The sequence below is a fragment of the Colletes latitarsis genome, chromosome 1 (genome assembly GCF_051014445.1).
Source record: "Colletes latitarsis isolate SP2378_abdomen chromosome 1, iyColLati1, whole genome shotgun sequence".
In the NCBI taxonomy this organism is placed as follows: domain Eukaryota; kingdom Metazoa; phylum Arthropoda; class Insecta; order Hymenoptera; family Colletidae; genus Colletes; species Colletes latitarsis.
Genome location: NC_135134.1, coordinates 37,368,760 through 37,382,858, shown reverse-complemented (window position 1 = coordinate 37,382,858; position 14,099 = coordinate 37,368,760). Strand labels below are relative to the sequence as shown.

The following is a 14,099-nucleotide window of genomic DNA, read 5'->3' as shown; positions in this document are numbered from 1 at the left end:
AGTGCAGTATTATCAGACGGCAAGCCTGTGGCCAAAGGAAACTGCCCCTCCACTTACACACACAATGCACAGCCACCTTTTATATGAGTTCTGGCGTTTCGTATAGCTTCGGGGATTCGAGAAAGGCGGCGAATGTGAGTCTACCCTTCTTGCTCTGAACACAACTGAAATTCGACCTAGCATCACTGGCATGCGATATCGAATCTCGACTGCCCAGGCATTTTTTACTTTCCGACCTATGTATGCGCATATAAGCAAAATACCATAATGTAAAAAACATTTCAAAATTTCAAAATTTCAAAATTTTTTTTTACGGAAATACACGTTTCAAGACTCCCTAATCATATTTTAACTATGAAAAAAAAGACATTTTTTTACTATGCTTATGGACGTGCGTTCATATATTTATACTATTTATGCGATTGAATCTAAACAACCGAATGAATTTCAATGTAATTTTAAATTTTTAAATCTGAAAAAATTTGGAAATACTTTCCTATTTGTCCTCTTTGTTTAGCAATTTAAAAAAACGCTGATTCGTTAAAATCAATCATATTAAAATAAAAGACTGGAAAATTTTTCTTCTTTCAATGAAGGAAACTCTTTTACTTAATCTTTTTCGAAGGCGAAGGTGAAAAAGTCGATTTCGCCACGGCAACAATGGTTGGACGGCGACGCATGGACGTTCCCCCGAAATAGGAGATCGGTTTTTGTTTTCCAGAAACGCGAGCGAGGCGATCGAAAACGCGAAACGCGTTAGTTGGATAACGGAGAGAGTTGCGAGGTTCCGTATGAAATAAAAAGACACGACCTCTAGCAACAGCATGCGTGTTTTGTTTGCCCCACGTAGTCACCCAAGGGCTAAAGCTTGAAATTAAAATCAAAATAAAAATTAAATATACAATATAAAATTTTTCTATATTGCAGAAGATAGGGATAAATTGTAGTTAACTGTTTTATGTACAATTTATTTCAAACACTTGAAAAATCATCTTCAGTCTTCTCCATTCATCATCAAGCCTTTCTTCTTTGAATGTAGATTAACTTGTTTTATTTCCAATTAATTTATATTTACAGGCATGTTTCTATAAATTTCAAATCCATTAATCAATTTGAATTTGTGATATTATGTCAGCCAGTTTCAAAAAAATGGTTTCAAGAAAAACGCATTTAAAATTTCTGATATGATTATTAACCGCTGGGTACTCTTCCCTTTAAATGACTATGACTTTGTTACTTCTACGAATTTTAATGAGTCTACGTTTATAATAATTGCTAAATAAAGAGGACGAGTTGCAAGCCAAAGATCAATTGCAGGGTTTTTAAAAAAGACAGATTGGCATTTTTCTTCTCATTGTTTGCAGCGTGTTTGCGAGGGATGTGTCCGATATATACATATGGATATAATCAATTCATTTTCCTTCAATAATTCTCCATTGCAAAAATTCTACAGTATTCTTACATTTTTTTATATTTTAAAATTTTCCCATATGATTAAAAAGTAGGTATACGGCGAAAGCTATACAACTTTATATGTATACAGGGTGTTCGGCCACTCCTGCGAAAAATTTTAATGGTGGATTCTAGAGGCCAAAATAAGACGAAAATCAAGAATATCAATATATTGATGAAGGCTTCGTTAAACAGTTATTAACATTTAAAGTTCCGACAGTACTGAATTTTTTTCTCAAAAATGCGCAAGATTTCGGGGGTATGTGTATTCACTAAAAATGATTGCAATTGACCCCCGGAACCGACAATAATTTTTTCAGAACGATTTGAAATTTTTTTTTTTCGTCGAAAAATTTAGGCACCTACCCCCTATCGATTTTTCTTAAAAATTCCTTTTTCATTTTTAATATTTTTGTTTGACGCCCTACAGAAAAGTTGTCTAATACTTTTTTGTAGGTATCCATGAGCTCTATTTCAGAAAAAAGTTTCATTGAAATATATTCACAATTGTAGGAGTTATGGCTGTTTGAAAATTGGACCATTTTTATGGGGTTTTTCTCATTTTGCGGGGTCAAGAACCAACTTTTCGAATATTTTTGCGATTTGTACATATTCTCCATCAAAATACCCGTAGTTTGCTTTTTTAAACATTAAAATCGTCCAATCCGTTCAGAAGTTATGACGTTTTAAAGATTCGCATGAAAATTCGGGCAGACATTTCTAGTCAGAAATTAGATTTTCGTTAAGGAATTTTTTTCTCGAAACTGAGTAGGATTTCGGGGGTATGTCTGTTGACCAAAAATGCTTGCAATTGACCCCTGCAACTAAAAATAATTTTTCCAAGACGATTCAAAAGTCTTTCTTTCGCCCAAAAATTTCAGCACCTATCCGATTTTTTTTCTCGAAAGTGGATAGGATATCGAAGACATGTGTATTCACCAAAAATGATTGTAATTGACCCCCGCAGCCGAAAATAATTTTTCCAGAACGATTTGAAATTTTTGAATTTAATTGTTAATAACTTTTTAACGAAGCCTCCATTAACAAATTGGTATTCTTGATTTTCGTCTTATTTTGGCCTCTAGAATCCTCTATTAAAATTTTTCCCAGGAGTGGCCAAACACCCTGTATATGTATAGTGCATGATCGCTTCGCATGGAAAGTCAATAAATCTTCAAAAAGCGTTCAGGTCCGATTTCGAGAAATGTAAGGTCTGTCAGTCACGATGGCTTTTGCCGTTTACTGACGATTCGAACGTGTGGCGATTGGCGATGCTAGGCCTGCTTTCGAGAAATGTAAGCGACGTCAACGATGCAAGAGCGAGAAGGAAAGCGAGTATCAGCCTGTTCTTCTCGTCTCTTCCGAAACTTTACGAGCTCACGTATACGCAATTGGGCATAGTGTGCGAAAGTGGAATGAGGAGTTCCTGGGGCCCCCGATACGCGGTTTGATAATACTGATTTCGAGTCGCAAATACGTTTTTGCCGAGTTATTTTTTAAATAAATGATGTATTACAATATAAAATAAAAAATAGAAGATTTGCGGTGTACGTATCAATGAGATACATTCTTAGATATTTTAATAATCTTGAAATTTTTAAATAACCTTAATCGATTGATTATTCCAATGAAATTAATCGATTAATGCCCAATTATGGTCCGAACAGCTTTCATTTCGTTAAAAAATAATACAATTTCTGAAATTTTATTTTCTGTCTCACTTCCTCTTTTGTTCATTTCGAAATCTGTTGGTAACGTTGCGAGTGACACGGAAATGGTAATGGGGCTCTAGAGCCCCAGAGAATCGGGCCGAAAAAATACATTAGGTGATAGGTCTACTCGTATACCTCGTCGGTGGTGAAAAGTCTACTCGTATACCTCGTCTGTGTCTAGATCAATCCTTGGCATACTTAGTTTTAATTCTTATCGTTGAAAGCACTGAAGTCTTGTTCTATTCTGAATCGATAACATTGAATGCGACTCTGGAATGGTAAAGAATCGCTAGCTCCCATGTCGTGTGATACATTCTTCCATTAGATGCTTGGTCTATTCTATACCTCATCTGTGATCGCACGTAGTAACAACCTAAAGCTGTCAGAACATATTTTGGCGTTATTCAAATGCGGTTGTAGCAAGGATAATACACTTTGTGATGTGTTTATGAAATTAGTGATAACAATTATAATAGCATACAGTATTATTACAAAAGCAAAGACGCCTGTTAATACTAACATGTCTTCCCTCCAAAAGTCGATTTTAAAATCGAAACTACCACCGTCGGGCGTCAATTTTGGAATCGGCGCTAGGTTAGTTTGTTATGATTCATGTAAACTTGTGATCTTGAATGAAATTTTAACAATCTTAAATTCTGTCAAAATAATTTAATGGTCACATTGATTTAATGTACGTTTAATGTAGAATATTAATATTCATAAAGCACTAATCATACCTATCTTTCTCATTGACAGGGTTAGTAAGTCAAAGGGATTTCAACGTAAGAGAGATTATGAACCAGTTGAATGGACTCCATATTTTGATCATTCAGAGGATATAAAAGTAGGAAATGACACATTTCATATTTATACCAAAGGGATGGAGGGGCCGACATTAGTATTGTTACATGGAGGTGGTTACAGTGCTTTAACATGGGCAGAATTGACTGTATGTATTAATTAACGAATATATAAAATACAGAACAATTCGCATGTTTTGTACGTTTTAGAAATCGCTTATGACCATGATAGTCTGCAAAGTTATGGCAATTGATCTTAGAGGTCATGGTGATACGTGTACTACAAACGAAGAAGACTTGTCTGCCAATACATTAGCAAAGTAAGTGAAATTTGTAACTACTAAACTAAAATTATATACAGTGAAATCTCTGTATTCATGGTTTATTAGAGTAAACAAAAAAAGAAACAATGTGGACAATAGAAAAGTTTTTCAAAATGTTTCGAATTATATAAACTTTAAAGAACAAAATTATCAAGTATAATCCTATCATGGAATTGAGCATTAAAGTTATATGAACGATTGCAGAAGCATTAAAACCTTTGCAATAACATTATAACTATTTAAGGTGTTGCACCAGTATAATACTTTTAAAAATATAGCGAACTTTGGGAATTAATTCTGATAAAACTATTAATACAATTTTGGGGCACTTATTAATACAAACCCTAATAAGTATACGAGTAGTTTAGGAAAATTTCTATGTTAAAGTAAAAGGCATTTTTAGTGGATGTCATATTGTGCTAAGGTAAGTTGAAGATAATAAAAGAATTAGAGAATTTTGTAAAGAAGAGTTGTATAAAACACGACCTCGACCACCTAGTTACTCGACTATCGTCTTTCCACAAGAAGGCACAGCGTGTTTACATCCCCACTCTTGCTGTAGTTCGCTGATTGGCTGTCACCGATCTTCGTCATCGTTTTCGACCAATACCTGTGAGTCAGCAGACTGCAACAGGAGTGGAACATGTAAACACGCTGTGCCTTCTCGTGGAAGAATGGTACTTTAGTCCGTTTCAAGCGTAATAACTTCAAAACTAATTTAAATATTTACATGGGACTTGTCAGAAATCAATTTTTAGACTGAACTATTTCTTAAAGCAAAAAAATTATTTTCAATTTTTCGAAATTTTCACACCGGTGTATCGCTTTAAAGGAACGATCTAGCACTGGAATCAACAACCTTGTTTCCTGTTAAATCAGGATCATCAGAAGTAGATAATCCTTCTGATAATAATTACTATATGTTATTACGGGTTATTTTTATTATTAGTTGCCTTATTATATTTTATAAATGAAACTTCGTCGTAGATATATGTATACGTATAGTATACAGGGTGTTCGACCACCTCTGGGAAAAATTTTAATGGGAGATTCTAGAGGCAAAAACAAGACGAAAATCAAAAATACCAATTTGTTGATGGAGGCTTCGTTAAAAAGTTATTAACGTTTAAAGTTCCGTCCGTACTGAATTTTTTTCTCGAAAATGCGCGAGATTTCGGGGGTATGTCTATTCACCAAAAATGATTGTAACTGACCTCCACAACTGAAAATAATTTTTCCAAAACAATTTGAAATTTTTCTTCTCCGTCGAAAAATTTCACACCTTCTCGAATTTTTTTCTCGAAAGTGGGTAGGATTTCGGAGTTATGTGTAATGATCAAAAATGATTGTAATTGACCTCCGCAACCGAAAATAATTTTTCCAGAACGATTTAAAATTTTTTTTTTTCGTCGAAAAATTTAGGCGCCTAATTAGATTTTCGGTAAGGAATTTTTTTCTCGAAAGTGCGTAGGATTTCGGGGGTATGTGTAATGACCAAAAATGATTGCAATTGTCCCCAGTAACAGAAAATAATTTTTTTAGAACGATTTGAAAAATTTTTTTTCCATCGAAAAATTTCACACCTTCTCGAATTTTTTTCTCGGAAGTGGGTAGGATTTCGGGGTTATGTCTATTCACCAAAAATGATTGTAATTAATCTCCGCAACCGAAAATAATTTTTCCGAAACGATTTGAAATTTTTGAATTTAATTGTTAATAACTTTTTAACGAAGCCTCCATCAACAAATTGATATTCTTGATTTTCATCTTATTTTGGCTTATAGAATCCCCCATTCAAATTTTTCCTCTGTAAATATACAATTACATATAGGGTTCGTTATTATCCGCGCAAAGGCTTCTATTCAAACCCCCGTGGAAACTGATATTTCACTGTACAGGATGTTTTACAAATGCGTATAAATACTTATGGAGATGAATTTTCACACTAAAGGAAATAAAAAATATCATATGAACATATGTCCTATATTCCTTAGATTTCAATTTATGAACAATTAAAGAAAATGTTCGTCTTCTACATCAACACACGCTACTACACGCCTTAGTATATCTTATCCTTGTGTGATGTTTAGAACCAATATCACCGATTGTAGAATTTGTTAATAATTCAAATTTGCAGTCATTGTCTCAATTCTAAAAATTTGGTATGGTTCTAACAGTAGTAAAATGGTCATGTATGGTCTCCTGATCCGAATCCATTACATTTTTACTCATGGAGCTGTTTGATATCTATTCTACAAAACATACGAACAATGTCTGACATTTACGAGAAAGGATACAAAATGGATTTGAAATTATTCGAAGAACATCTGATATTTTCCAACGAGTGTGAAATTCAACATTGAATTTGTAAAAGTGCGAAATAGTAGATACATATTTCGAATATTTGTTTTAGTCATCCATAAGTCGAAAATTAAGGTATGCAGGACATTTTATAGCTACTTCAGCGTTTAGATTCAGCTCTTTAAGTATTTACATGCATTTCTGAAATACTGTATATTTTTATATTATTATTACATGTTCTGATTTTTTTTTCCTTGGTTGTTAGAGACGTTGCAGCGGTTATAAAAATAGCAGCAGCAGGAGATAGTTCTGTAATTCTAGTGGGCCATAGTATGGGTGGTGCAGTAGCAGTTAGAGCAGCACCATTAATCCCAAATTTGAGCGGATTAGGAGTTATTGATGTTGTCGAAGGAACAGCGATGGATGCATTAGCGTCTATGCAAAGCTTTTTAAGATCTCGACCATCTAGTTTTAGTTCTATTTCACAAGCTGTGGAATGGTGGTTAGTATGTTGCATTAAAAAAAAAAGTTATTGCGTTTTCCTATTCTATGCACATTTTTCAGAAGGAAGGCATTTTTGGCTAATCCTGTGCAAAATAAAATGTTATTTACCTCTTTGATATGTTAAATATTTGTGTTATATAATAGAAATGAGATTACAGAAGAATATCTCTAATTATCCACATTTTAGTGTACGAAGTGGCCAAATCCGTAATGTACAATCAGCTAGAGTGTCTGTTCCTGGGCAAATAAAAAAGTTAGTATTCGTATACGCATATTATATTACTGATACGTTACTGTTACTTTCTGCTGTTTTAATGTGATGCATATTGCATTATTCCAGCAACGAAACTAATGAACTAGCTACACATGATATCGATCCGTTATCTATATCATCATGCGAGTATAGTACAGAAACTGCGATGCCACGAGAAGATATTATACAAGAGGAGGAACCTGTAAATATGCCACCACCACCTCCACCTACTACTTCCTTAGCTGCTAAAAAATATGTTTGGAGAATAGACTTATCCAAAACTGAGCAGCATTGGTTTGGGTGGTTCAAAGGATTGTCTACAGCATTCTTAAATGTACCAGTTCCCAAGGTACTTCTGTTGGCTGGAGTCGATAGATTAGATCGAGAACTCACAGTTGGTCAGATGCAAGGTACAATAAATGCAATGAACGATTTATGCAAAGTATTGGATTGATCAATAAGTAATGTCAAATTTTCGTTTAAAAATGAAATTACGTTTTGGAATTACTTCTAAAATGTTTAAAAATGTTTAATACGTTATTTTGTGAAGTATCCTATATTTTTTAAAAATGACTGCTTCTTACCAAAAATTCCGACATTACGTTTTGGTCAACCCACTGTTTGTACAGTGTATTAAAATTGTCGTCTTTATCATTAGGCAAATTTCAAATGCAAGTATTACCCGCGTGCGGGCATGCAGTACACGAAGATGTTCCAGATAAAGTAGCAGAAGCTATTGCTACATTCATGGTTAGACATAAATTTGCGGAACCAGCATCCGATTTTACACGGTATTATTTATGTAATTAGATTAAATGTATGTGTTGTATAGTGATTTATTTAATACCTACTTTTATTGTATGTTTCAGAACATTTCCCGCTTGTTAGGGTCGCATAAAATTGTACAATGTTATATTTGTAATACGATTATGAAAAATTCGATAAATTAGGTAAAATGAGCATTTTATTTATTTAATAAAAGGTATGTTCACAAAATATATGAGTATATGTGTAAATAAAAACATTATTTCGACAAGAAAAATAAATTTGCTCTTGCATATACAGATTGTCTCATTCCTTATTGCTTGCACATATACTTATTATAACTGTGTATTCTATGTTTATAAAGATATATTGTCATCTGTACAAAGATGCGAGTAAAAAATATAATAAAAAAAATTTTATTAAATGGTTCTTAAGGCTACTATGCTACTCTACAGGTGCTTCGCTTTCAAATTTATATTTTAAGATGTTCATATAAAATGCGTAAGTATAAAATATATACATATTCATGGCAGTACATACAGACGTATAAAATTCTCTAATACACACATTCCTATATCCGTACAGAAATTAGTGAAGTCTATAAACAACGATAGTGTCATGATTCAGATCATGATCTGATCTTAGAAAGTAAATTGAAACACTGTTTTCTTTTCAAATTCTATATTTGCTAGAGTTCTCGATCACACAGTTAGTTGTCAAATCCAAAATTATATAGATTTTTTGTGACAACACATGGCGGTCCTGCACGACCAGCCATTAAAGGAGCAACCTTAAAATATATTATTTTATGTTATAAATTCATATACATATAATTCTTTCACGAATAATCGAGAGTAGTGTTCCTCAAACTAAGGTCTGGGTTAAAATCTCATAAAAGATTATCATCGAGAAAACTTTTTTCTACTGTATATGTCCCTTAAAATAGTGTAATTTTGCCCTAAGGAAATTATTACTTATTTAAATATCTCACCCTTGTATGTTAAGTATTACATCAGAGAACCAGAAAAAACCGCGTTTTTAACTTTCTTAATTTTTCAATTTCTTAACAAATATGAAATTATTTAAATTAAATAAATACTGTTAAAACAAAAATATAGTTTTTTAACGGTTACAAATTATATTAATGAGGTATTCTTGTTTAGAATTGAAAAAAAAATCGATTTTTTTTTTATTGCACTTTCTTAAAGTATATGTCGTTGAAAATATTTGTTTTAATTCATAATATTTACGAAGTAACAGCGGACTGGTGTGTACGATACCTCAAGTTCTACTTCATTGATTGACTTCGAATTTGCACAGAATCCTCAGCAGACGTACCGTTATCGCATAAACCACGGGTTTTTAAAAAATATTTATTCTTTCATACTTTTTAAACATGTTATAGACTCATAAAAACCAAAAAAACTGTATTTAAACTTCAAAGTGCCATCATTTTTTTAATTATCAAGATTTCACGCCATAGTCATATTCATACAAAACAAGATGCCATTTTGTTTCTTTGTTTCAGATTAAAGGAACTGTCGAAATCATACACACCAGCAAGACACTTTTTATTTACAATACTTTTTTTAACCAGACACAGTTCACGTAATTGTTATTAGTTTTTGTTTAGAAAAATAATTTGTGTACTTTAAATGTTAGTAAATACATATATGTGCCACAACCTATACACAAAAAGTTTTATAGTTTCTTTTTAAAAATATCCAGAAAAAGCTGAAAATATCACATTCTAGACAAGAATACTCCCTTAATAATTCAGTTTTTGATGATTCGTCAAAAATTTTTCTTTATTAAAGAGATCCAAAAGAAGGTGAAGTTTGAGAAACACTGTTTTAAAATTAAATATATAATATTTTGTTTTGATTTATCCCTACCTGTTCCCACTCATTAAGATGGGGATCGTATGCTTCAACAAGCGTGAGATACTGTTGGCCATCGTAGCCTCCTACTGCCATAAGTCTATCACCGAGCACACAAACACCGACCGCGTCCCTAGCGCAACTCATTGGAGCTACCATTGTCCATGTATCTGTTTTAGGATCATACCTAAAAATAATAAAATACAAGATATTTATGTTATATAACAACTCATATTTTATGATGTGAATAGCAAAAACAACACTGAACTGTCAAAATACTGATTAGCAGTTTCGACATTCTGCGAATTGATATCCGTTAATTGATGTTTGTCAATTTTGGCCAATTAGCAAATATATGTGTTAGTGTCAACGCCTTTTTAAGAAAGGAGACGTACGTGTCGAGATACGTTGGCCTCTTCTTAAGAATATTGTATCGCGAGGAATCGGAACCATAAACATATCATTGAGGTTTAGGTTCGATAGCGGCTCAAGTGACGATACTTGACTGATATTTATATAATCTTGATAATTTCACCCATGATAAACAAAGTTATGGGAGTCGTAGAAAGACGAATGTACAACAAATCAGACACAGAATCACTACCCTTTTAGTAAGTCATTAATAGTTTTCTTACATGTTGACTTCTACGTTTCTACTGATTGTACATTTTGAACATGCTTACCTTTCAACACAGTCAAACCTGCTGGCATTGGGATTAGTGCCAGGTGCATCGTGACCACCCAATGCATATAGACATCCGTTTACTACACCTACGCCTACGCCACCTCGTCGTTTTGACATTGGCGCGCACGGAGTCCATTTATTCGTATGTGGGTCATAACATTCCACAGTATTTAAACAAGAACTTATATCTCTTCCACCTACTGCATATAATCTAAAAATGATACGCGTATGGTACCACACAATTATGCAATTGTATATCTATTGGCTGTTTTAAAAGCTTACTTATCATTCAATACAGCGACGCCAACTGTAGATCTTTGCATAGACATAGAAGAAACTGCGCTCCAATGACGCGTGGCCGGATCCCATCTTTCTACAGTATCGAGAAAACTCCAACCATCATGGCCACCCACAGCATATAAAGGCCCACCTAACACAGCTACACCTAATCCATGACGATGTACATTCATGGCAGATAGTGTACTCCAAAGGAAAGAAGAAAAATCAAAGCATTCTACTGTATTTAATGTTTTTAATCCATCCCTCCCACCCGCAACTATTAATTTTTTGTCAACGATAGCAGCACCGAATTGAAGTCTCCTACCAATCATGTGTACTATTGGCGTCCAAGCATTATCGCGTAAAGAGAACGCATCTATAAAGTTAGCACCTAATAAAAAATAATAATCGGTTAAGTAAAACTCCATTTTATCGTTTACTCTGATGTCATTTACCTTTGTTAGCATCCATGCCACCAACAGCTAACATATGACCCACTGTAGCTTTCCTGGGTTTTGTTCGTCCTGACTGAAGCAACGGTCTACGCTCAGGTAGAAGATGATATTTGAGTGCTTCCATGACTAACTCTTGCACCACTTTTTGATCTTTGAACATTTCATTACTCTCAATATTGTCTGCTATAAACTGTATAAATTCAATAGCATCTACTCAAATCTATAATTCGCATAACTTCTACAGATGCGTAAGAGAATTTAGCTCACCGCAGGAGACAATAAAGGTAGCTTTACAAGACTCAACAGTCGGCTAGCATCTTCTCGTCTATTTTCTGGACCATGTTCCAACCAAGTCATAAGTGCCTGAAGTTAATAGTAATTGTTCATTTTTCACCTCAATCTATATAATTTTATTTTAATTCTCTCTGTATATATTGGATATAATTTCTTACATGAAAAATAGTTTCTTCCGAAGGTACATTGAGATCCTCAGACTCTAATAATTTGGCAACTTCATTAGCAGATAGCGATAAAAATTCCTGATTCTTTGTAACTTCCATAAAATTTTTGGTAGTATAGGCATGAGCATGTTCTAATAAATCTGTACAACCTTGCATATCTGCAAACATTCTTATTCCTAGACAATTACTTGGATGGAGTTGTTTTCTAAGAAATTGACAACAAGCCTTAACAACTGGATTTAACTGTAACAATCGTGCCGTCGCTAAAAGAGTTTCTATGCTATCTTCTCTTAATTCTATGCAACCTATATTTCAAAATACAAAAATTGATTTTACAATATTTACAAATTATCAAATCATTGGTTCAATGCTTGTATTATGCATCGATTAATGTGTTCTTTAAACAATTATACCTGTGTAACAATAACAAACCAAAGCCCATAAAGCATCCCCATCTACTCCCATTAATTCAACTTCATTTTGTGCAGATTCTCTCAAAGAACTAGTGAACATGGCAGCAAAATATTCCGAGCCAGCACTAAGTACTAAACGATGCGCTGGGAAACGTCTGGTCCCTAAGAAAACAACAAAATGATGGATTTATTTTTTATGTTACTTTTAAAACTACAACTTCATTTTCCTATTAATTGAGACTCGGACATCTAAATGAAATGTTATAAACATCGGTAAAAAACAAGATAATTTCTGTATAACTCTGCTTACCTGCAATTAACGTAACATCTGTCAATTGTTGCTTATGTAAATACTTTTCCATGACTTTGAGACTGTTTTCCGCATGCTTTTCATCTTGTGAAGTAGAAATACTCGATACCACGCTCGAAATACTATGTTCACTTATAGACGCTTCTTTGTTCGAGAACAAAAGTTCTTTGAAAAGCTCGCCTCTGTTTGATCCCACTCCAGTATGACTTATTTTCGACATTTTCGCGATATAAATTTGACAGATATCCTTATCGTAACTTAATTACTTCAAGACATTTGACGTTATGAAAATTCGGACGCGAGGATTCAAATTATCATGCGACTGACAGTCCGTCGGGTACTGAACCTTGGTAGTAACCACTGACCTGACTGACCACCTCTTTTCATTTCTTAGGTCAGTGCACTCATTCGTGCACGAGATGCATGTAAACAAAGAAACTAATGTATACCTTTAGAGCTCCGTCAAATTACCTAAATGTATGCAATTATAGTATATCGATGCACTTATGTAGCTTGGAGAAAAATATGATCTCGACGTTTGTTTTATAATATCGAACTAGCTGCATTATTCTCGTGAAAGAAATGCATCAAAAAGTATACGGTAATCGTTTGTTTAAATTTGTTATCAGTGTCAATCACGCTATAGTTTGCAATTAATATACACAATATATAGTAGGTTACATCGTCTATTTAAACATAATAATGGGACTTCGATAGGTTCATATCATTTCGAATTTAAAAACTGTTTGCAGTTCTCTTTATCTTAGAAATCTTAAAAGCCTTGAAAGCTTAATGAGTATTTGATATCTTACATTTTTATTACATCTGTTTAAACAATTTCATTGACATACAAATTCAGTGTGGTCAGATCTGACATAATTGAGTGCATCGAAATCGACATTAGTAACAACGAACTTCCTTAGCGTTTGACGGAGTATTGGGGATAGCAGGCACATTCTACTGCACGAGCCACGTGTACATGAGCTCGGCACTTCGCACAACTTCGGGAAATTGATAAAGAATGCGAGTGTGAGCTTTTCTTTCTTGCTCTTGTAACAGCTGACATACGATCTCGCGATAATCAGCATGCAATTCCAAATCTCGACTGCCCCAGCATTTTTACTTTCTAACCTATGTAAAGTATGAGTATCGTAACGAAAGAAAAATTTCGAAAATTTTTTTGGCAGAAATACACGTTTTAAGACCACCTGATCATATTGTGACTATTAAAATTTAGGCACCTTCCTGAATGTTTTTCTCGAAAATACGTAGGATTTCGGAGGTATGTATATTCACCAAAAATTATTGTAATCGACACCCACAACTAAAAATAATTTTTCCAGAACGATTTGAAATATTTTAATTTTGTCGAAAAATTTTTCGACTTACTCGAATTTTTTTCTCGGAAGTGCGTAGGATTTCGGAGGTACGTCTATTCATAAAAAATTATTGTAATTGACCCCCGCAATCGAAAATAATTTTTTCAGAACGATTTGAAATATTTTT

At 33.6% G+C, this 14,099-nt stretch overlaps 2 protein-coding genes across 2 annotated transcripts; one reads left to right on the top strand and one right to left on the bottom strand.

The window, feature by feature from the left end:
- The first annotated feature begins 3,441 nt into the window (after window positions 1–3,441).
- On the top strand, window positions 3,442–8,534 carry LOC143341066 (protein phosphatase methylesterase 1). Its single transcript, XM_076763649.1, has 8 exons — window positions 3,442–3,758; window positions 3,921–4,113; window positions 4,175–4,284; window positions 6,854–7,090; window positions 7,280–7,345; window positions 7,433–7,755; window positions 8,004–8,136; window positions 8,215–8,534. Exons 1-8 carry the CDS (start codon window positions 3,490–3,492, stop codon window positions 8,231–8,233), a joined length of 1,350 nt encoding a protein of 449 aa, XP_076619764.1. The 5' UTR covers window positions 3,442–3,489; the 3' UTR covers window positions 8,234–8,534.
- Window positions 8,467–13,346, bottom strand: LOC143341065 (kelch-like protein 5). Its single transcript, XM_076763633.1, has 9 exons — window positions 12,594–13,346; window positions 12,284–12,445; window positions 11,862–12,175; window positions 11,677–11,772; window positions 11,410–11,599; window positions 10,958–11,345; window positions 10,674–10,886; window positions 10,006–10,177; window positions 8,467–8,900 (listed from the first exon to the last, which is right to left on the bottom strand). Exons 1-9 carry the CDS (start codon window positions 12,811–12,813, stop codon window positions 8,820–8,822), a joined length of 1,836 nt encoding a protein of 611 aa, XP_076619748.1. The 5' UTR covers window positions 12,814–13,346; the 3' UTR covers window positions 8,467–8,819.
- Window positions 13,347–14,099: the final 753 nt, after the last annotated feature.